We start from the raw sequence: 24,508 nt of genomic DNA on the forward strand, positions 1-24,508 counted from the left end.
TTTGTAACTTGGCAGGATAGTGATGAGCCCTATCACACTTTAACCTCGTAGGGCTTCTTGGCCGAGCTCTCCCCCGCACAGCACCAGCCAGGTACACACGCAGGCCTGTCCATCTTGGTAATATACAGCAGTGGCTCCATAATACAACTGAGATCCATGATTGAGAACACACTGATAGTCACCTGACAGCGGAACTGGACGAACGTGTAGTAGGAGAAGAACGGAACAAGAGCCACAGGAGGAAGGTAGTTGACGAAGATTATACCCAAGATGACCAGCACCATTTTGAAGGCTTTCTTCTTCACGGGGTGCATCACCTCCTTCCCGGCTACGGAGCGGCGTAGGACCCATATGATGGAGAGGTTACAGTAGATCATGAGGGCGAAGGCGAAGAGGATGAGGCCACTGAACACCTCATTGACAGACATGACTCCCAGGATGCTCTTGGTGAGGCTGTAGGCCAGGATGAGGGCCCAGGTTACCACGGAGACACCAACACGGATCTTGTTGTCACGGATACCGGTGAACAGCACCGGGTGGACCACGGCCACGTAGCGGTCCAGACAGATACACACCTGGGAGGAGAGAGATGGAATATAACTCAGATTATAATATAACACAGATAATAATATAACCCAGATTAATATATAACCCAGATTATAACATAATTCAGATTATAACATGACCCAGATTATAACATAACCCAGATTATAATATAACCCAGACTACAACATAACGAACATCATAAAATAACCCAGATCATAACATAACCCAGATTCAAATATGACCCAATTATAACAGTTTTTTATATTTACATTTGAGTAATTTAGCAGACGTTCTTATCCAGAGAGATTTACAGAATAACTTAGGGTTAAGTGCCTTGCACAAGGACACTGACAGATTTTTCACCTAGTCTGCTCAGGGATTCAAACCAGCGACCTTTTGGTTACTGGTCCAATGCTCTTAACTGCTAGGCTACCTGACACAGATTATTATAACATAACCACCCAGGTCTAGACAATTACACATCTGGGAGGAGAGATGGAGAGGGATTAGGTTTAACCCACATTATAATATAACCCAGAATATAATATGAACATAACCCAGACTATAACATAATAACCCAGGTTTATATAACATAACCCAGATTATAACATACATTTGGGTTATAAAGTGACCCAAGAAAAAATATATAATGTTGCATACAATGTATTTTAAAGTCCCTAATATCACAAGTTCCCTCATCAACATCTACAGTTGTAAGGTAATTTAATTCAGAAACCAATCTTTTCAGATCTACACAGTCAATAATCTCATGTTTAGATTTTAGATTATCTACCCACCAGGAATAGCAGTGCGGTGTCTTTGACCCCGTAGGCGAAGCATTGGATGAACCATTCAGGTTTAAACATACCCCGTATTTAACCCAGATGAAAACATAACCCAGGTCTATATAACATAACCAAGGTCTATATAACATAACCCAGATTATAACACAACCCAGATTATATCATAACCCAGATTATAATATAACCCAGGTCTATATAACATAACCCAGATTATAACATAACCCAGGTCTATATAACATAACCCACATTGTAATATAACCCATGTCTATATAACATAACCCAGATTATAACATAACCCAGATTATGACATAACCAAGGTCTATATAACATTAACTACATAGGCCTTATTATCTACCCACCAGGAAGAGGGGTGCTGTGTCTTTGATCCCATAGGCAAAGCGTTGGAAGTACCAGATGCCTTGGTGGCCCAGGACCAGCCTGTTGACCATGTCTATGGGCCCCATGAGGCAGAAGTAGGCGTCCATTATAGCCAGATTAAAGATGAAGATGTCAGACGTGGATGAGTCACTTTTCCTGCTGGAGATCTGCCACAGGACCAGTATGTTGCAGGGTGTGCCTGTTGTATCAATAAGGACTGTGTTAGGATGCATCCCAAATGGAACCCTATTCCCTATGTCATGCACTACTTTTGACCAGACCCCATAGACAGTAGGGACACCACTGTGTTAGTGACAGGAATATCTTTACCAAGGCTGAGTCCAAAATGGCACCCATTCCCTATATAGTGTCCTACTTTCCCTATTCCCTGTATAGTGCACTACTTTTGATCAGAGCCCTCTATACAGTTCACTACTTCATAGGGCTCTGGTCAAAAGATACATCATGCTACTCCACATACTACCACATCATTATGGGTACTGAAGTACATCATGCTACTCCACCTATTACCACAGCATTATGGGTACTGTAGTACATCATGCTACTACACTTACTACCACAGCATTATGGGTACTGTAGTACATCATGCTGCCACATAGTTTCAAAACCCAAAGGCGGAAGATTGCAAGACTTCCGGGAAGCAGACCAAGCAGATCAGGCCGGGGTTTGGGGTATGAGAAGTCATTGAGAGAAGTGAAACTTTCTTCCTTAGTTGTTCATTTTTGCAAATCTAAAGGCACCACCTAGATTCCAGACAATGTCTTAAGTAGTTGAACATGTTATTACTCCAACTACGTGAAAGTGTCAAACTGTAACGTTTTCATTTTCGTCATAAACAACATGCTGCTACACCTGCTACCAGAGCATTATGGGTAATGTAGTACATCGTCCTACCACAACCAGTACCAGAGCATTATGTGTAATGTAGTATATCATGCTACTACACCTACTACCACAGCATTGTAGGTAATGTAGTATTTCATGCTACTACACCTACTATCACAGCATTATGGGTAATGTAGTACATCATGTACATCACACCTATGGCCAGGTTGAAGACTTTGACTCCAAAGTAGAAGATGAATCCGTAAGGGGCCACGGAGCAGACGTGGAATTGGTACCAAGGAGGCGGGGTCCAAGGTTCCGGGCTAAGGGTCGATGTTGAGTTCAGGGAGAGGTCATTGGAGGTCATCCCCGTGGAGTTAGCCATCATCGCAATGAAAGGTGTAGTCAAAGTGGAGAAGAGATTTGGTTCTAAACAGGGGGAAAAGGGAACAATTGACATGAGTTATAAATGTATAATTGTATATAATATATACTGTGTAGCTGTATATAATTGTAGTGTATATCATTGTATCTGTATTGTGTATGACAGAGTTGAGGACCAATAGACTTTGACATGCTGCCTGCTATCATCAAGCTATTATATTCCACTACAATAACTTTTGCATGTTGTCATAAAAAGTATTTTATATGATTTACGTATCTGTTCAGTTTATTGTATGAATGGATTTTCATACCAAAATAAATTGGCACAAAAATCACTCCATATTGTTGGCTGACGTCAAAAAATCACTTGTCACTTTATAAATATAATTTCATTGTGCTTGCTGCACCTATTAAAATTGATGCTTAAAAAATCCGTTATCATAACGCATTACTCATTCAAATCAAATAGATAGTCACTTACATTTCTTCTGAGCAATATTACGACTTATAAAATTGACAAATTGCTATCAAATACAGTAAAAATAATGTTAAATTACATCAAAATCTCACCTACTTCAACAGAGATGATACGTCCCTCTACTGGTCCTCCTCCACTCTTCTCCTTCAGTCTCAGTCCGTCAGTAGAACAAACTATTTCACTGGTCCTCCTCCACTCTTCTCCTTCAGTCTCAGTCCGTCAGTAGAACAAACTATTTCACTGGTCCTCCTCCACTCTTCTCCTTCAGTCTCAGTCCCTCAGTAGAACAAGCTATTTCACTGGTCCTCCTCCACTCTTTTCCTTCAGTCTCAGTCCCTCAGTAGAACAAACAATTTCAGTGAGTGTGTGTTTTCCGTTTCCAATCTATATGTCTAGTTAACCCTGGACTCAATGACTGTTGATTACAAACTATCAAGTCGAGCACGCCAACTGACTCCCAGTAGCAAAGCCACAGCTCTTCACGATCCTCCGTAGCAGAGCTCTCTATCTCTCTGTTGGCCCCCAGAAGCCAAGCTGTATGCCAAACCGGGCCCTTACTCCATATAGCACCGTCTCACAGGGGCCAATGCTTAATAAAGACAGTCTCCTGGGAGAGAGAGAGGTAGGGAGGGAGAGAGAGACAGTAGGAGGATGACACTTATGGATACGACCAATCTGGGGAACCTCGACAAACTCAACATTATGGCCTCTCTTTGGCGCAGCCGCAACGGAAGGTCGTGATTGGTTGATGGCACTGAACAGGGTGGGCGGTGCCTATGAAAGGGGTAACGTGATTATGTTTCGGGAAATTATTCCAAAGATAGGGGTGGGGTGTAGAGTTGGATAGATGTAATGAACGACATGTTATCCATACACTAAGCCTACGTCCAAAATGGCACCCTATTCCCTATATAGGGCCATATGGCTCTGGTCAAAACTAGTGGACTATATAGTGAGTAGGGACGCGTCTTGGCTGTCTTACAATGTAATATGTTCTCTCTCTGATGCAACTTAGAGGGCCAAGTAGACTAGGCCCTCCACACTGTCAACAGGTGATGCAAGTCAACAGTAGCGCCAGAGACATGAGAAATACAACGCAAGATCTTGCAGATAAGGCTCAGGTTGTCTTGTAGGGTAGACTCGGGTTAGCAGAAGAATGATGCCTTTAGGGGATTTAGTTCTCAACAAGTCAACATACACAAAACTACAAACACACACACACACACACACACACACACACACACACACACACACACACACACACACACACACACACACACACACACACACACACACACACACACACACACACACACACACACACACACACACACACACACACACGCTGTATATAGCCTATATAACAGTAAGAGAAGCTTAGGCCTAACTCAGAGAGATAGAGATATGCCGTGGCATGCTATGACACCGACATGCATATAGTCTTCCTCACCTCAAGTTGACCTGCAGTAGCTAAAGCTTAATAACAGCCACACCATAGCAAACCTTCACAAACGTTTCTGAACTTTATTAGGGTAATATCAAAAGTAAGTCAACCCATTGTTTATAGAGAAAATACAAGGAGATGAGCAAATGTAAACCAAGGGGAAAACTTACTACCCTCCCCTGTGCCCAATAAAAAATATTTGTAAAAATATATATATTTTTAAACGTTTGACAACCCTCCCCTATTTTGGACCACCCCCGAGTACATTTTGGACCACCCCCCGAGTACATTTGGACCACCCCCGAGTACATTTTGGACCACCCCCGAGTACATTTTGATCTGTCCCTTAGAGTGGCATATTACAGGCAGCTACACTTCACATGAAGTTTACTCACCGTTTTATAATCTGGAATAGGGCATGTCATGTACTGTGAAGTGTGTGGCCTGAATGGGTTATTGTGTATTGATCCATTGACTTTATACAGTCACTAGACTTGGGCTACATATTGATTCTCAGTTATTCTTAATATATATATATATATATATACATTGCCTTCGGAAGGTATTCAGACCCCTTGACTTTTTCCACATTTTGTTAGGTTATAGCCTTATTCTAAAATTGATTAAAAAATAAATAATCCTCAGCAGTCTACACACAATACCCCATAATGACAAAGCAAAAACAGGTTTTTAGAAATGTTTGCAAATGTATTAAAAGTAAAAAAACAGAAATACCTTATTTACATAAGTATTCAGACCCTTTGCTATGAGACTCGAAATTGAGCTCAGGTGCATCCTCCTTCCATTCATCATCCTTGAGATGTTTCTACAACTTGATTGGAGTCCACCTGTGGTAAAATCAATTGATTGGACATGATTTGGAAAGGCACACACCTGTCTATATAAGGTCCCACAGTTGACAGTGCATGTCAGAGTAAAAACCAAGCCATGAGGTTGAAGAAATTGTCCGTAGAGCTCAGAGACAGGATTGTGGCGAGGCACAGACCAAAACATTTCTGCAGCACTGAAGATCCCCAAGAACACAGTCGGTTCCATCATTCTTAAATGGAAGAAGTTTGGAACCACCAAGACACTTCCTAGAGCTGGCTGCCCGGCCAAACTGAGCTATCGTGGCAGCAGGTAGCCTAGTGGTAAGAGAGTTGGCCCAGTAACCGAAAGGTTGCTGGATCGATGTCCTTGAGTGGCCCAGCCAGAGCCCGGACTTGAACACGATGGAACATCTCTGGAGAGACCTGAAAATAGCTGTGCAGCATCGCTCCCTATCCAACCTGACAGAACTTGAGAGAATCTGCAGAGAAGAATGGGAGAAACTCCCCAAATACAGATGTGCCAAACTTTTAGCATCATACCCAAGAAGACTCGAGGCTGTAATTTCTGCCAAAGGTGCTTCAACAAAGTACTGAGTAAACGGTCTGAATACTTATGTAAACGTAATTTCAAACCTGTTTTTGCTTTGTCATTATAGGGTATTGTTTGTAAATGTACATTTTTTTCATACATTTTTGAATATAGGCTGTAACCAAACATAATGTGGAAAAAGTTTGGACACACCAACTCATTCAAGGGTTTTTATTTATTTTACATTGTAGAATAATAGCGAAGACATTGAAACTATGAAATAACACATATGGAATCATGTAGTAACCAAAAAAGTGTTAAACAAATCCAAATATATTTTAGATTCTTCAAAGTAGCCACCCTTCTCTCAACTAGCTTCACCTGGAATGCTTTTCCAACTGTCTTGAAGGAGTTCCCACATATGCTGAGCACTTGTTGCCTGCTTTTCCTTCACTCTGCAGTCCAACTCATCCCAAACCATCTCAATTGGTTGAGGTTGGGTGATTGTGGAGGCCAGGTCTCCATGCAACACTCCATCACTGTCCTTCTTGTTCAAATAGCCCTTACACAGCCTGGAGGTGTGTTGGGTCATTGTCCTGTTGAAAAACAAATGATAGTCCCCCTAATCGCAAACCAGATGGGATGGTGTATCGCCTAAGAATGCTGCAGTAGCCATGCTGCTTAAGTGTGCCTTGAATTCTAAATAAATCACTGACAGTGTCACCAGCAAAGCACCACACCTGGGGGCGGGTGTGGGGGTGCTTTGCTGGTGACACTGTCAGTGATTTATTTAGAATTCATGGCGGGTGTAGCTCATGCTTGTGTTCCTCATGTTTAGTATGACGTAACTTCCAAACCTGGATAAAACATGTCATAATGTATATATATACAGTTGAAGTCGGAGAGTTTACATACACTTAGGCTGGAGTCATTAAAACTAGTTTTTCAACCACTCCACAAATTTCTTGTCAACAAACTATAGTTTTGGCAAGTCGGTTAGAATATTTTCCTCGTGCATGACACAAGTAATTTTTCCAACAACTGTTTACAGACAGATTATTTCACTTATAATTCAATTCCAGTGGGTCAGAAGTTTACATACACTGAGTGTGTACAGAGAGAGCAGGGCAGCTACTGGGTGTGCAGGCTTTTGCTCCAGCCCTGCTCAAACTCTATTTCATCAAAACCTATTCCCATCTCTGCTCCCAGAGACAGCATTATAAGGAATCCTCATCACCATCATTATCACCACCATCACCAAGGACAACCTGACCCATCTCTACTCCCAGAGACAGCATTATAAGGAGTCCTCATCATCATCATCATCACCACCATCACCATGGACAACCTGACCCATCTCTACTCCCAGAGACAGCATTATAAGTAGAGGTCGGCCAATAAATTAGGGCCGATTTCAAGTTTTCATAACAATCGGTAATCGGTATTTTTCGATACTGATTTGCTGATTTTTTTATTTTTGTAAAAAAAATTTACACCTTTATTTAACTAGGCAAGTCAGATTAAGAACACATTCTTATTTTCATGACGCCCTAGGAACGGGGGTTAACTGCCTTGTTCAGGGGCAGAACAACAGATTTTTACCTTGTCACCTCGGGGATTCGTTTTTGCAACCTTCCGGTTACTAGTCCAATGCTCTAACCACCTGCCTTACATTGCACTCCACGAGGAGCCTGCATGGCAGGCCAACTACCTGTTACGCGAGGGCAGCAAGAAGCCAAAGTAAGTTGCTAGCTAGCATTAAACTTATCTTATAAAAAACTATCAATCTTAACATAATGACTAGTTAATTACACATGGTTGATGATATTACTAGTTTATCTAACGTGTCCTGCGTTGCATATAATCGATGCGGTGCCTGTTAACTTGTTATGGATAGGGGGCAGTATTTTCACGGCCGGATAAAAAACGTACCCGATTTAATCTGGTTATTTCTCCTGCCCAGAAACTAGAATTTGCATATAATTAGTAGCTTTGGATAGAAAACACTGCAAAGTTTCTAAAACTGTTTGAATGGTGTCTGTGAGTATAACAGAACTCAAATGGCAGGCCGAAACCTGAGAAGATTATGTACAGGAAGTACGCTGTCTGACCATTTCTTGGCCTTCTTTGTCATCTCTATCCAAAACAAAGGATCTCTGCTGTAACGTGACACTTTGTAAGGCTCCCATAGGCTCTCAGAAGGCGCCAGAACGTTGAATGATGACTTTGCGGTCCCAGGCTGAAAAACAGTAGCGCATTTGGTAAGTGGTCGATCTGAGAACAATGAGACGGGTGCGCGCGTGAATGTGAAGAGACCATTTTAGATTTTGAGTCTTTGAACGGAAAGGACGTCTCCCGGTCGGAATATTATCGCTTTTTTACGAGAAAAATCGCATAAAAATTGATTTTAAACAGCGTTTGACATGCTTCGAAGTACGGTAATGGAATATTTTGAATTTTTTTGTCACGATACGCGTCCGCGCGTCACCCTTCGTTACCCTTCGGATAGTGTCTTGAACGCACGAACAAAACGCCGCTATTTGGATATAACTATGGATTATTTGGAACCAAACCAACATTTGTTATTGAAGTAGAAGTCCTGGGAGTGCATTCTGACGAAGAACAGCAAAGGTAATCCAATTTTTCTTATAGTAAATCTGAGTTTGGTGAGTACCAAACTTGGTGGGTGTCAAAATAGCTAGCCCGTGATGGCGAGCTATCTACTCAGAATATTGCAAAATGTGCTTTCACCGAAAAGCTATTTTAAAATCGGACACCGCGATTGCATAAAGGAGTTCTGTATCTATAATTCTTAAAATAATTGTTATGTTTTTTGTCAACGTTTATCGTGAGTAATTTAGTAAATTCACCGGAAGTGTTCGGTGGGAATGCTAGTTCTGAACGTCACATGCTAATGTAAAAAGCTGGGTTTTGGATATAAATATGAACTTGATTGAACAAAACATGCATATAACATAATGTCCTAGGAGTGTCATCTGATGAAGATCATCAAAGGTTAGTGCTGCATTTAGCTGTGGTTTTGTTTTTTGTGACATTATATGCTAGCTTGAAAAATGGGTGTCTGATTATTTCTGGCTGGGTACTCTCCTGACATAATCTAATGTTTTGCTTTCGTTGTAAAGCCTTTTTGAAATCGGACAGTTTGGTTAGATAAAGGAGAGTCTTGTCTTTAAAATGCTGTAAAATAGTCATATGTTTGAAAAATGGACGTTTTCGGATTTTTGAGGAGTTTGTATTTCGCGCCACGCCCAATCATTGGATATTGGAGTGGTGTTCCGCTAGCAGAACGTCTAGACGTAAGAGGTTATTAACTTCTCATCGAATCACAGCCTACTTCGACAAACGGGTGATGATTTAACAAGCGCATTTGCGAAAAAAGCACTGTCGTTGCACCAGTGTACCAAACCATACAAATCAATGCCTTTCTTTAAAATCAATACACAAGTATATATTTTTAAACCTGCATATTTAGTTAATATTGCCTGCTAACATGAATTTGTGTCACTTCTCTTGCGTTCCGTGCAAGCAGTCAGGGTATTGTAATGGTTTCTTATGAGAAGTAGCGGAGTCAGGCGCAGGACACAGGGATAAGTGTAAACAAAACGTGTTTACTCAAATTTCCAATAAACTTCTCACAGAAAAATAACATGGTTGGGAGAAACACCTCCAACAACCACAAAACAGGAAATAATCATGGACAAGACAAACAGGAAAGGCAGAGGGTTAAATAATGAACATAATCAGGGAATCAAAAACAGGTGTACACAATAAAGACAAAACCAAACGAACAGGGAAACATCGATCGGTGGTAACTAGTAAGCCGGTGACATCGACCGCCGAACGCCGCCCGAACAAGGAGAGGGGCCAACTTCGGCAGGAGTCGTGACAGGTATATACAGCAGTTTGGGCCACCAGGCTCATTGCGAACTGTGTGAAGTCCATTTATTCCTAACAAAGGCCATAATTAATTTGCCAGAATTGTACATAATTATGACATAACATTGAAGGTTGTGCAATGAAACAGGAATATTTAGACTTAGGGATGCCACCCGTTAGATAAAATACGGAACGGATTTCACTGAAATAATAAACGTTTCGTTTTCGAAATGATAGTTTCCGGATTCGACCATATTAATGACCAAAGGCTCGTATTTCTGTGTGTTATTATGTTATAATTAAGTCTATGATTTGATATTTGATAGAGCAGTCTGACTGAGCGATGGTAGGCAGCAGCAGGCTCGTAAGCATTCATTCAAACAGCACCTTCGTGCGTTTGCCAGCAGCTCTTCGCAATTCTTCAAGCATTGCGCTGTTTATGACTTCAAGCCTATCAACCCCCGAGATTAGGCTAGTGTAACCGATGTGAAATGGCTTGCTATTTAGCGGGGTGTGCGCTAATAGCGTTTCAAACGTCACTCGCTCTGAGACTTGGAGTAGTTGTTCCCCTTGCTCTGCATGGGTAACGCTGCTTCGAGGGTGGCTGTTGTTGATGTGTTCCTGGTTCGAGCCCAGGTAGGAGCGAGGAGAGGTACGGAAGCTATACTGTTACACTGGCAATACTAAAGTGCCTATAAGAACATCCAATAGTCAAAGGTATATGAAATACAAATCGTATAGAGAGAAATAGTCCTATAATTCCTATAATAACTACAACCTATAACTTCTTACCTGGGAATATTGAAGACTCATGCTAAAAGGAACCACCAGCTTTCATATGTTCTCATGTTCTGAGCAAGGAACTTAAACGTTAGCTTTCTTACATGGCACATGTACTTTTACTTTCTTCTCCAACACTTTGTTTTTGCATTATTTAAACCAAATTGAACATGTTTCATTATTTATTTGAGGCTAAATTGATTTTATTGATGTATTATATTAAGTTAAAATAAGTGTTCATTCAGTATTGTTGTAATTGTCATTATTACAAATGTTTAAAATAAAAAGTCGGCCGATTAATCGGTATCGGCCCTTTTTGGCCCTCCAATAATCGGTATCGGTATCGGCGTTAAAAAAATCCTAATCGGTCGACCTCTAATTATAAGGAGTCCTCATCATCATCCTCATCATCACCAAGGACAACCTGACCCATCTCTACTCCCATAGACAGCATTATAAGGAGTCCTCATCATCATCATCACTACCATCACCATGGAAACCTGATCCTCAATTCCAGCCACTCCTCCTACAACACCACAGAAGATGTTGCCTTCGACCATTACACCCTCTACATCCTGGGTCTCCCGTTCACACTCTGTTTCTATGCTCCCTCCTCGGTAAACACACACACACTAGGAGACACACACACTCTCTCTCTCTCTCTCTCTTTACACCCTACCGGAACTTTCACCAAAGATGAATACATTCCATGGCATGTGAAATTACTTGATCACCTGACCTCAGCGGGCCTCTGTTGCTATGTTGTCTATGGGTGTACAGCTACCTCGCCGTGTTTCACCCACTGTTCTTTCAGAAAATCAAGAAGCCCAAGTTTCATCTGTCTGTGTTTTTCGACGTATTCCCTAGCAAGCTTCATACTGCCTCTCGTTGAAGTTTGCGAATGCCTAACGCAAGTGGATGGTCATCATCCTCCTCATTGCCATGGCGATCACCTCAAACTGCAACATACTGGTCCTTAAGTCCCTGAGCCAATCAGGTCCAGGCAGACAGGAGTTCCACCCAATCAAAAAAGCAGGCCTTTAAAATGTGCTGACTGTTTTTGTGTTGATTAGCATTCACTACATTCAACCCCTGGTTGACTTTGTGTTAAGGTTCTATATCAAAACGTTGCAGCCCTACTCACCACTGACCTGCGTGGTCTACACGGTGCTCTCTATAAGCAGTTTCATTCAGCCTCTGTGTTATCTCATCCGGACCAGGAAACTGCCCAAGCTGCCGTGTCAGCGTTTCCCCGCTGCTCAGAGTTAGACGCCATCTTCCCTTCCTAAGACTGTGATAAAAGAGAAGACAAATCCTGTCTCTTTACAATCCTGGGTTGTTATCGGGAGGTAGACCTGTGTCATGTTTATTAAGCACCAAACGGAAGAAAATGGACTGAAACAAAAAACGACTATCGTGACCTTGTCCAATAGGAAACGCTTTCTTAAGTTTTCAGTTGCAAAAAGTTTTGATGTGTTCATTAATGAAAGAGACCCTAATAATATTGCCTTCAAGATTATGTTTGTTGTCAAAGGATTTAGGGTAGTTGAGTTTATTAATTCAACCATTTTAAAAAACAAGCACACATAAAACTTAAAAGCCATACATGCACATGAATAAAATCATCGAGGATAACATACAATAAAGTCTGGGACTTATTTCCATTGTGGTCCTCTTGAGACAAGATGGCTATACAAGATCGAACACAGTATGGCAGTGAAATAATAAAACAAAAACATAGAAGAACATCTATCTCATCATTCCAGTTACATCATAGGGGTTATTCATATGGGCACAGAGGACATCAAACATATTTTTTACTTTATTTTTAATGCTGTCCAGAGAGGACGTTGTTTTTATAGGAAGAGGCAACTCATTCCATTCTGAGGCTCCAGTATACAAGAAAGTACCTTTCCCAGCATTACTCCTGAACCTGTATAAGCACACATCAGCAACACCTGATCTGGTGCTGTGATTGTGTGCATCCCTAACATGAGGAAAGTAATCACTTAGATATCTGGGCGCAGGACCATAAATACTCCTGTAAACCAAACCTAGTCTAATCTGGGACACCCTAGCCTCAACAGGCAGCCAGTTTAGTTCCTGAAAGCAGCTCCTGCCTATGTGAGTATGTGGACTCACCTTCAATACTACCCTGATCAACTTATTCTGTGCTATCTGGAGCTTCCCCTTCATAAGTTTAGATAAGCCCCCAAACCTGGAAGTACTAGCATAGTCAACATGGGATTGAATGAGGGCAGTAGCTAGCACTTTCATGGTGTCCTTATCAAGCAGCTTGGACTTTCTAGCCAAAAACTTAGTCCTGGCATTAACCTTCCCTAGCACCTTATTGGCCATGCTCACACCTCCCAAGCTTCCATCAAGGATACATCCCAAGTAGCTAACAGAGGTTTTAGTAGTCAGCACCTCACCCCCTAACTCCACTCTGATTTCAGACAACCTACACAATTTAGGTCTTGATCCAAAAATAATTGCTTCAGTTTTCCCTAAGTGCAGAGATAGCTTATTATCTCCAAGCCATTTGCTAATGTTAGTAAGCTCTGTGCTAAGTATGCTCTCCAACATAGTTTTACTTTTGTGAGACACCAGAAGTGTAGAGTCATCAGTATAAAGAAAAAGACGGCAAGAACAAGCATCTTTCATATCATTAATATACAATAAAAACAGCAGAGGCCCAAGCACGCTCCCCTGCGGAACGCCACAACTCATTGGTTTTGCCTGAGACAGTGAACCATTAACCTCTACTACTTGCTCTCTTCCTGATAAATAGGACTTTACCCAGCCTAGAGGGATACTGCTTAACCCCAGTGCCTCCAGTTTGGAGATTAGGAGACAGTGGTTAACTGTATCAAAGGCACAGTTATAAAGGATGACATGTCTTTTAAGCCCTTTCACCTGTTTGGGGTACTGAAAGAAAGGAAGCCATGACAGAGTATCGAGATGAAGCCATGCTCCGGGTTGAATTTTCCCCCAGATAAAGATCTAGGATCAGCTTCCCCTCCCTCAATCCTATCCTTTAACCATCTTTATGTTTCTCTTGTAACCATGGAAAGAACATTGAGATGAAGCCCCAGTCTTTTTGTTTCTCTGGTAACCATGGAAAGAGTATTGAGATGAAGCCCCAGTCTTTCTGTTTCTCTAGTAACCATGGAAAGAGTATTGAGATGAAGCTCCAGTCTTTCTGTTTCTCTAGTAACCATGGAAAGAGTATTGAGATGAAGCCCCAGTCTTTTTGTTTCTCTAGTAACCATGGAAAGAGTATTGAGATGTGGTGCCCCGTCTTTTTTTTCTCTGAAAAGTAACCATGAAGAGTATTGAGATGCGGCCTCAGTCTTTGTATAATGATAGCCTCGGGTAATGCCCTGTTTATAACCTGCTAATTAACCACTTAACTGCTCATTAATTCAACCTCTTAATTGAAACACTGAGGGACCAATTAGAAGCCTTGTTAGGCAGAGATCTTAAGACCTTGTTAGGGGCGCTGTGAGCGCGGAACTCTGTAAATAGGTCCCGCCAAACATAATTGAGACACAACACTGGGTGATGATGATTCAATGATATGACTGAAGCATATGTAATATAATGATTAAATGGATAGTTCACTAAATGACATTGCTTACAGGGTAAGAAAAAAAACTGTCTATGTACAAGGTATATGGCCACTGTTTCAAATGTAAACTTTTGAAGGAATCCAATACTTCATTTTGTAATTTGGGTGAACTAGCCCTATATGAAGGTGCTTGGTTTCATGGTTGTTTGTACTAATTTAATACAATTAGAGGGATAATGAGTAATGACATATGTATAGTAACATTTGACAATGAAAGATGGCGGTTCATTTCTTTCCGTTTTCTCCTTCTCAGCCTGTTGTACTCTAACTAATATCATGTGAAAATAAACTTTACAAAACGTAATAGAAATCACATGTTTATTTTGATCAAACAATCATGTATTTTTCCATGCTACTGTTAAGTACTTTTCAAAGGAAATGTCTAAAAACCTTAAAGTACCATGTTTATCAAATAAAGCTCTTGATTGTTGTCCTATTTAAAGTTGATAATAAAATTAATTACAGAAACAGTCACATCTATAGAATTTGGTATACCAAATCAGTATGTACATGAATCAACAGGCTTCGTATTGAAAAAAGCTACCACATCACCAAGTCAACCAATTGGAATGTATGTAGTCAAGTACAATACATCCAATACTATAATCACCCAGTTTCAGGTCCTTCATAATATGCAATTACATACATATTTCATAACATGTCAATACATTATCATTACTGTGTGATTTTGGCCTGTAACTCCTTCAAACACTCCAGGCTGGCCTCAGGGCCATCCTCTGAGGTCACAAACCCAGGATAGGTGGCACTAAACTGGGCCTGAGGAGGTAGAGAGCTAGTGGTGGTGGTGGAGCCCCCATCAACTTGGTGAGAGGAGGGAGGAGAGAGCAGAGGTATCAATTTAGCATGAGCGTAGTCAATCTCAAACCCCTCGAATATCAACCCCACCCCCCACGCTCCGAGACCCTCTTCCAAAACCCTGGCCACCTTCTGGGTTGCCAGTACCAAACTCGTATAATCTGCCTCTTCGAGTCTAAATATATCCGAGGTCAGAGGTCGACGGGGGACCAGTACGGTGAGGCCAGGGGTGTTGGGGAATGGGGTGAGGAATGCCACATGTCCCTCATCCTCCCACACCCTCCACTGTTGCTCCTCTCCACGGACGATCCGGGAGAAGAGGCCAGGGTGCGATGGGTCTTCCCCCAGGAAGGTGAGGTTTGGTAGGGCATTGGGGGAAGGGAGCTGGGCCCGAATCTCGGCCTGGATCTCCTGGAGGGACGTGTCAGTCCAGCGAGGGCCGCTTTTAGAGGTGACGTAGCCGGGGTCGTGGTGGGTGTAGTGCTCATCTTCCGCCAGGTGGGGGCGCCAATCGCTGTCAAGGCCGTGTAGCGGCAGCACCCGGATCTGAGAGTCAATAACAACAGGGACTATTACTAGGTTACCTGTTCATACTAGAAACGAGGACAGAATTATGGTGCTATCTAAACACAAATGTAATGTTTTTGTTCATCAACATAAATTATATTGCCAGTTTTTATTCAAAACTAGATGAGACACAATAGAATAGATTAGAATAGAGAAGAGTAGAGTAGAATAAAATAGAATGGAGAAAAATAGAAAAGATCAGAATAGAGTAGAATAAGAGTAAAGTAGAAAAAAGTAGAATAGAGTAGAATAAGAGTAAAGTAGAAAAGAGTAGAATACAGTAGAATAAGAGTAAAGTAGAAAATAGTAGAGTAGAGAACAAACACAACAGACCTGGGGTGGACTGTTACTGTCTGGGTGGGGCCTGCAGACCAGGGCACATCTCTTCACCCCCAGCCTCTCACACAGCAGGGCCCCCACCTCCCTGGCCCCCAGCAGCAACCTCAGGTAGGCTCCCTCACCCAGCTTGAAGAGACTGCCCTGAGCTGGGCTTGGTTCCTCATCGGGGCCCCTGGGGGTCTTCGGCTCCAGGATGGTAGTGCCTATGATTGATATTCCATATATGAAGATAAAGATCGTCCCAAATGGAACCCTTTTCCCTTTTCCAGTGCACTATAGGGAGGATAGGGTGCCAGACAGCAAGATATAGTGGATGATAGTATACCATAGAAGGATTGCACAGTTCACTGTACATGTTCAGTGGTTGCATAGCAACTGACTTTCATAAAATGTAAAAGCAATGGATTGACATGAGGTGTGTTACTTGGCTGGAAACCCGACGATGAATTACATTGAATTCTACTTTGGGCAGAAATTAGCGTTTGAATCAGGACAGTTTCCTCTCAACTTCTACGAGCCAGAATGTCGAATAAAATTACAATTATATTTGAATGTACTTTACTGGTTGTCTGTGTGGTTGGTCCTTTTGGTCGGTATATGAGACAATATATCCACAGGAAAGTATAATTCCATCAACCTTTCAAAGCGCAGGTAGTGCATTCAGATTCCTATCACCTGAAGCATGCGCACAAGACAGAAATACATGCACGAGACATGCATACTTGCCGAGCTCTTGCACATGTTTACATGTTTCTGCGCATGCTTCAGGTGATAGGAATCTGAATGCACTACCTGCGCTTTGAAAGGTTGATGGAATTATACTTTCCTGTGGGTATATTGTCTCATATTGATTGAAAACACATAGCCTACTGTTTGTAGCGTATCTTTGTATCAACTGCAAAGACATTGGCAACTTCCTCTTTGTAGTCAACTTTTGTTCTGAAGTTATCAGTGGTCGTAGAGCTGGATCAACCATGTGATTCTATGTTTAGTTGAGATTTTCTGTATATTAAGTGACACAGGATGGCAAAGAATGCATCTAACGACGCTGTTCTACAAGTGGTCTGAGGCAGGCGTTAGATTACGAGCGTTTTCAAGTGCAGCGTTAATAACGATGGTTTAGGGAAACAGCTTGGATATTTAACGATGCTCCTACGAAAGTTCTAACGATTAACTTAGCCTTAAGATGCTTTTGGGAAACCGGGCCCTGGACCAGATCTAGGTGGTAAAGAATATGCATCTACCTGGGGTCCAGGGCTGGGGGTGGAGGTAGGCCACCAGCTCCTCTGTCTCCCAGATCACATGACGAGGTCGGGAAAGAGACGATGACATCCTGATGGAGGAAGGGAAAAGACAGAGGGGGAGGAAGAGAGTGAGGGAAGGAGAGGGGGGAGAAAGAGAGAGAGAGAAAGATGGGAAGTCTGTAATACAAGGACGGTAAGAAGAGATTTGTGTCATCATGACATGCTGCACTTTCGGGGTGGACCTGTCTCAATCAATAAGAGATTTTAAATAGACAAGATGGCGCAGTACACATTGTTGAATTTACTTAATGGAGCAAAACATTTATTTTAATAACTGAGCATTTTCTAAATTCAAACCCACCACCTGAAACCGGACATTCAAGTTAAGGTTGGTCGAAAATGATCTGTGCTACAAACAGTACCTAACCTGTAACTCCCAGTAATGGATCTCAAAACTATTTGGTTAAATAACATTATCTGGTATAACTGTAGCTAGCATCGATGTTTGTCCACCTACTTACGGTACCTTCTTAGAAACCGTGCAAGCAGCATACAGTAAGAACGTGGGATCAAAACGACTTCCGTTGGTTCTTGGTGTTCATTCAAAAGAGTTCAGAATGATAGAGTTGGACGCTGTGTAACAGTGTCGTTTCTATCATACCGTCACAACAACCTTAGTTCATTCAACTTTCTGTTTCTCGTTAAAGCTGTGGCCGTGTTCGGGAGCATCAAATCCGGACTGACTGATCTACAAATAATAATATCGTTATTTATGATGCAAGGTGATTTGTAGATCAGTCAGTCGGCTGCAATGTCGGAACAAGCCCAGTGTTTGCTGATCACATGACAGTCTACGGTGATTATGATTTCATAAAAATCGGGAAGTGTAGTTTACAATAAGGACGCCAGGTGGCACTCTAGCATTAGAGGTAAAAAGGTGGGAAGGTACTGTACATTTATGAAATTTAGACTTGGAGGCCTACTTTTATCACGAGTGCATTTCTGTATGTTTGCTAGCATAAATTAAAAAGCACAACACAAATCAGACAATGGATGGAGAGAAAAACGTTTTCAAGTTTACAAAAGAGGATTACCCTAGGAAAACACAGATATTTGGCAATGCAATTGATTGTATTTGATGCTGTATTTATATTCATCATATTATCCAAAATGTTCACAATGTCCATGACAAGTTTACTTTGTTAATCTTTATTGCTGATTGAGTCGAGGTTTGAAAATATTATTACAGTACCTCAAGTCCTTCCTCCCCAATTCTCTAGAAGTGTAGAATGACACCATACCACTGGTTCTTTCACAGTGACTCATAGTTTCCTTATACACACCTCTCGCTTCCACACACCCACACACACACACACACACACACACACAGTCTAGAAACTCTAGTCTAGGGTTACTTTTTATTCATAAACGCATATAATTCACATCGCTTTTGTTCATATGGTAGTGTCTATAATGTTACCTCATAAACACAACTGGTTTTTATAGGGTAGTGTTTATAATGTTGCCTCATTAGCATAGCAGGCATTTGGTAATGATTATAATGTTACCTCATAAGAATAGCAGGTATCTATGGTAGTGTTTATAATTTTACCTCATCAACATAGCAGGTATGGTAGTGTCTATAATGTTACCTCATCAACATAGCAGGTATGGTAGTGTCTATAATGTTACCTCATCAGCATAGCAGGTATGGTAGTGTCTATAATGTTACCTCATCAACATAGCAGGTATGGTAGTGTCTATAATGTTACCTCATCAGCATAGCAGGTATGGTAGTGTCTATATTGTTACCTCATCAGCATAGCAGGTATGGTAGTGTTTATAATTGTATCTCATTAACATATGGTAGCGTCTATAATGTTACCTCATCAGCATAGCAGGTATGGTAGTGTTTATAATTTTACCTCATTAACATAGCAGGTATGGTAGAGTCTATAATGTTACCTCATCAGCATAGCAGGTATGGTAGTGTCTATAATGTTACCTCATCAGCATAGCAGGTATGGTAGTGTCTATATTGTTACCTCATCAGCATAGCAGGTATGGTAGTGTTTATAATTGTATCTCATTAACATAGCAGGTATGGTAGTGTCTATAATGTTACCTCATCAGCATAGCAGGTATGGTAGTGTTTATAATTTTACCTCATTAACATAGCAGGTATGGTAGTGTGTATAATGTTACCTCATCAGCATAGCAGGTATGGTAGTGTCTATAATGTTACCTCATCAGCATAGCAGGTATGGTAGTGTCTATAATGTTACCTCATCAGCATAGCAGGTATGGTAGTGTCTATAATGTTACCTCATCAGCATAGCAGGTATGGTAGTGTCTATAATGTTACCTCATCAGCATAGCAGGTATGGTAGTGTCTATAATGTTACCTCATCAGCATAGCAGGTATGGTAGTGTCTATAATGTTACCTCATCAACATAGCAGGTATGGTAGTGTCTATAATGTTACCTCATCAGCATAGCTGGTATGGTAGTGTCTATAATGTTACCTCATCAACATAGCAGGTATGGTAGTGTCTATAATGTTACCTCATTAGCATAGCAGGTATGGTAGTGTCTATAATGTTACCTCATCAGCATAGCAGGTATGGTAGTGTCTATAATGTTACCTCATCAGCATAGCAGGTATGGTAGTGTCTATAATGTTACCTCATCAGTATGGCGTCACGTCTCTCCTCCTCCTTTGCTATTAGCAAGAATGCAGAATGTCATTCACCTATTCACTTCAGCCTATGAGCATGGCACAGTAAGGCAATCCCACCCCGCTTGCTGATTAACCTATGGGCTCACTCGTGCAATAATCACTTTCCTTTCTTTCAACCAATGAGCATGAATCTAGGGGAGTATTTATGTCAACTCAAACTTTGTCTCCCACTTGCTGTTTTGCAGCAACAGCCTTTCAACGACCTTCCACCTCCCCACCACCAACTGAAGGCCTGTCATCGCATCCCCGTTCTTCCAGCATAGGGCAACTTGTCATCAGCATCTGGCTCTGAGGAGTATTCCACGGAGATGAATACAATAAAATTCCATATTGTATTCTGTCTTTGTTGTCATTCATTTGAACCTGTGTTTGATTTAACTAACTATTTAAGCTCCACCCCTACTTCCTCTTTCTTCCTCTCTCACACGCCTGTATACTGACTGACATGTCCCTAGATGACTCACTCTGATCCCGAGCCTTCAAGCTAATTACCTGGTCACACACACACAGTCTAATTACCTGGTCACACACACACAGGCTAATTATCTGGTCACACACACACAGTCTAATTATCTGGTCACACACACAGGCTAATTATCTGGTCACAGTGACAGTCTGAGGATCTGAGCTCATTAACAGGCTGACGGCTGGGGATTAGGGAACTATATATACTCTCAGAGAAGTAGGGCCATTGCTAACACTACCACTACCACTTCTCTGTGTTACCCCTCAGTCAACTCAGCTTACTCAACCATCTTTATGACGCAGGCCAGTGCGCTTGTCCTGTGACTGACTGAGTTGAAGAGTTGCTGGGTTAAATCCTGCTTCAGATTCAAGTTAGCCTAAAATAGACCTACTTGAGACGAGTCATCTGGTTTTAGACTCCTACATACAGTAGCGTGTGAGAGAGAGAGAGAGCCAGAAGAGAGGGGGTTGGAAAGAGAAAGAAGGAAAGAGGAGAGAGAGGTAGAAAGAGAGGATCCCCACTGGGCACACGCTGGTTGAATCAAAGTTGCTTCCCCGTCATTTTTGTTAGGTCTAGTATTTTGTGCTTTGAAGGCAAGTGCCTAAAATAACATTTTGACAAGTCTGTGGGAAGTAGCAATGGACTGTTAGAGGCACGTCCCAAATAGCACTATTCCCTATGCAGTGCTCTACTTTTGACCAGAACCCTATAGGTGCCATTGGGATGCAGTCTCAGTTTCATGGTACTGTAGTCCCTCTTTGGATCTACTCAGTGGGGGACAGATACATCTATACTATTCCTTACTCAGGCCTTCTTTGCCTTTGTTAACCAATGAGGCCTCTACCTGGGCTCTAGCCAAGAGTTATAATTAACACTACATACCACCAGTAACTGCTATGTGGCTGTGTCCTGATCAAACCTTAGTTTAGGGCCAGTGAATCATGAAACACACACACACACACCAGTGAGAATCCCTGTTATTGTGAATGGCTCAAAACACCAAAAGCATACTGACAAGCCAAGCCATTAATGAATGAAGCCCATTGTGGTTGGTAGGGTGCATCCCAAATGGCACCCTATTCCCTATGGAGAACACTCCTTTTGATCAGGTCCCATAGCGAATAGGGTGCCATTTGGTACGCAGTCCAAATAACAGTAGATTCATGTGGAATGAGCACTACAAGTCAAGGCTCATCTTCAGTCAGCCTGCTTTAAAACGCTTCGTCGATCCCAGCACTCACACCCATGATCTCCTAATGAGCTATTCAGACCTGGGTTCAAATACTATTCGAAAACGTTCAAATACTTTGAGTATTTGCTTTAGTCTGCCTGGAGTGCTAGGTCACTGGTGGGCTGGGTTAGCACTTTTGGGACTTCTCAATTGGTTCCATTTCAACAGGCAACCTCAATCAAGCACAGATCAAGTATTTGAAATGATTTCAAATGGTATTTGAACCCAGGTCTGGAGCCATTTCTAAGTCCCATTTCAAACAGGCATTCATTCCCTGCATGGCATTTGCCTTGGCTTGACATGCCTCTCACTTGTTCTCTCTCCCTCTCTTTCTATTGCTCTCCCTCCGTCTAGCGGTTAAGAGCATTGGGCCAGTAACCGAAAGGTCGCTGGTTCAAAACCCAGAGCCAGCAAGGTAGATAAATCTGCTGTTCTGCCCTTGAGCAAGGCAGTTAACTCCCAACAACTGCTCCCCAGGCGCGATGACGTGGACGTCGATTAAGGCCCCCTGCACCTCTGATTCAGACGGGTTGGGTTACATTTACATTTACGTCATTTAGCAGACGCTCTTATCCAGAGCGACTTACAAATTGCAGAAGACACATTTCAGTTGAATGCATTCAGTTGTACAACTTACTAAGTATTCTCTTTTGACCTCTCTCTTCTACTCTCGCTCTCTCCCTCTACCTTTCTTTCTACCTCTCTCCCTCCTCTCTATCTCTCTCCCCTTATCGTTTCCACTCTCTCCTTCCCTCCTCTTCTCTCTCTCCCCCCCTTTCTCTCTATCAGGGCGGTTCTTATCAGGGCCTGTGCAGGAGTGGAAGGCCTCACTACTGTGGACTGTCTGTCTGTCTGTCTGTCTGTCTGTCTGTCTGTCTGTCTGTCTGTCTGTCTGTCTGTCTGTCTCTGTTCTCCCGGCTTACATGGTCATAAATAAAGGTAAAATAAATCAATCTGTGACGTTTTACTACCCAAGCTAAATGTACACATCTGCCTGCCATGTTTCCTTCAACCCACTGAACTCTTTCACACACAAACGTTTGTACACACGAACAGACACACTCTCGCATACACGCGCACTAGTCTTACATATAGACACACACAAATATTCAGCCTAGTGATCTCACACTATTTTCATTGCACATACTCACACACTAACCCACAATCTTTTTCTCTCTCACTCACTGACACACATGCTGTCAACCCACAACTTTTTACCTCTCACACACACTCACACACACACAGAGAGAGAAAGAGACAAATGTTTCCCCTCAGTCTGTCTGGTTTCAGATAAAACAAATGGGGGAGACAGAGATTCTTTCCTGTGAGATGTTTTCACAGCTGTGCTTCACTCTTCTCTTTATCCTCCCCCACTCAGTCTCTTTCTCACTCACACACCTCCCTTTTCTCTGTCTCACTTCTGCTCTTTGGGTTTTGCTCCTTCAGCCAATGGCAAGAAAATGTGTCGAATGTTAGCAGGTTCAAGCCTGTTTTCTAAGACTTTCTGAACTGGCTCAACTCGCACCAAGGCTTATTTTCAGAAGATTAGTCTTTAAATAGTTTAATTAAGGATAATATATTTTTTAAACAAATGTTATTGTAAAACAGCTAATGACACAGTATAAGCGAAGCCTGTTAAAGCAGGGTGTACTGGCTAACCCTTAAAGCACAATGACAAACACTGATATTATATAGACCCTATAGACCAGGGATCATCAGCTAGATTCAGCCGCGGGATGATTTTTTTCTTGAGCTGATGGTCAGGGTGCCGGAACATAATTATTCATCATTTGTACTCTGAAAATTGACTTAAGACGAGAAAACAGATATAGTATTTGACAGAAACAATCATTTCAAACCTTGCTTATATTGGTACAAGATCACGTCTCTATTTATGAGTGTAAATACTTGGGAATAGATTTTCTAAATAACATTTTGAGGTGAATTCTTAGTGATTTTATTACTTGATGTCCCAATTTTATGCTAAAAATGTATTCTGAAAGAAAATGTGAGGGCCGCCAGTTGACAATCCCTGCTATATATCCTTATGTTATGGTTTAATAATTACTTAAATAACATTTAAAAACAAATATTAAGAGCTAATCACTGTAAAAGCTCAAACATGTAGTAGTGTACTTGCCAACCCCTGCATTAGCTATTGCACAATGACAAGTTGTATAGCTGTACTAGTTATAGCATGGATGTTTGCACTACCAACTACCCAGCCATTTCCTGTTTGCGCAATCTTACATGTAAATCAGGTATACCTGGGGCCGTATGTATCAAGAGAGATCCGATCTAGGATCAGTCCCGTCCATGTACTCTTTTTCATTGTGATTTAAAAGACAAAATGGAGCTCAAATCAGCACTCCTACTCCAAGATGCTTAAAATAGACCCGATATTCACAAAGCTCAGGTTGGAGCTCAAGTGTGACAGACCCAGGGTCTGTATTCATAAAACTTCAAAGTAGGGAGTGCTGATCTAGGACCGGTTTATATTTCAGATCAAAATTACATGGACCCTTGACCTGATCCTAGATCAGCACTCCTACTCAGATG

The 24,508-nt window shown here is 41.7% G+C and overlaps 1 protein-coding gene across 5 annotated transcripts; it reads right to left on the minus strand.

Moving 5' to 3' along the window:
• Nucleotides 1-14,847: 14,847 nt before the first annotated feature.
• On the minus strand, nucleotides 14,848-18,853 carry LOC106564395 (uncharacterized). Of its 5 annotated transcripts, none has more exons than XM_014130473.2 (4): nucleotides 18,765-18,853; nucleotides 17,513-17,601; nucleotides 16,263-16,471; nucleotides 14,848-15,908 (listed from the first exon to the last, which is right to left on the minus strand). In XM_014130473.2, the coding sequence occupies exons 1-4, from the start codon at nucleotides 18,836-18,838 to the stop codon at nucleotides 15,222-15,224; spliced, it is 1,059 nt and encodes a 352-aa protein (XP_013985948.2). In that variant the 5' UTR covers nucleotides 18,839-18,853; the 3' UTR covers nucleotides 14,848-15,221. The 5 variants fall into 5 exon arrangements, with proteins under 5 accessions (XP_013985948.2, XP_013985949.1, XP_013985950.1 ...); XM_014130474.3 differs by lacking the exon at nucleotides 18,765-18,853 and adding an exon at nucleotides 18,030-18,332; XM_014130475.3 differs by lacking the exon at nucleotides 18,765-18,853 and adding an exon at nucleotides 18,039-18,331.
• Between the last annotated feature and the right edge of the window lie 5,655 nt (nucleotides 18,854-24,508).

The sequence above is a fragment of the Salmo salar genome, chromosome 12 (assembly GCF_965601325.2).
Source record: "Salmo salar chromosome 12, fSalSal1, whole genome shotgun sequence".
NCBI classification, from domain to species: Eukaryota; Metazoa; Chordata; class Actinopteri; order Salmoniformes; family Salmonidae; genus Salmo; species Salmo salar.

Bases quoted from the DNA above. Each gene is read 5' to 3' on its own strand.
- LOC106564395 (XM_014130473.2), bottom strand. From the start codon at position 18,838: ATGAGTCACTGTGAAAGAACCAGTGGTATGGTGTCATTCTACACTTCT. The intron at 17,602-18,764 runs GTACTGTAATAA...TTCCTCCATCAG, and splicing joins TTGGGGAGGAAGGACTTGAG to GATGTCATCGTCTCTTTCCC. The intron at 16,472-17,512 runs GTAGATGCATAT...TATCAATCATAG, and splicing joins CCCCCAGCCCTGGACCCCAG to GCACTACCATCCTGGAGCCG.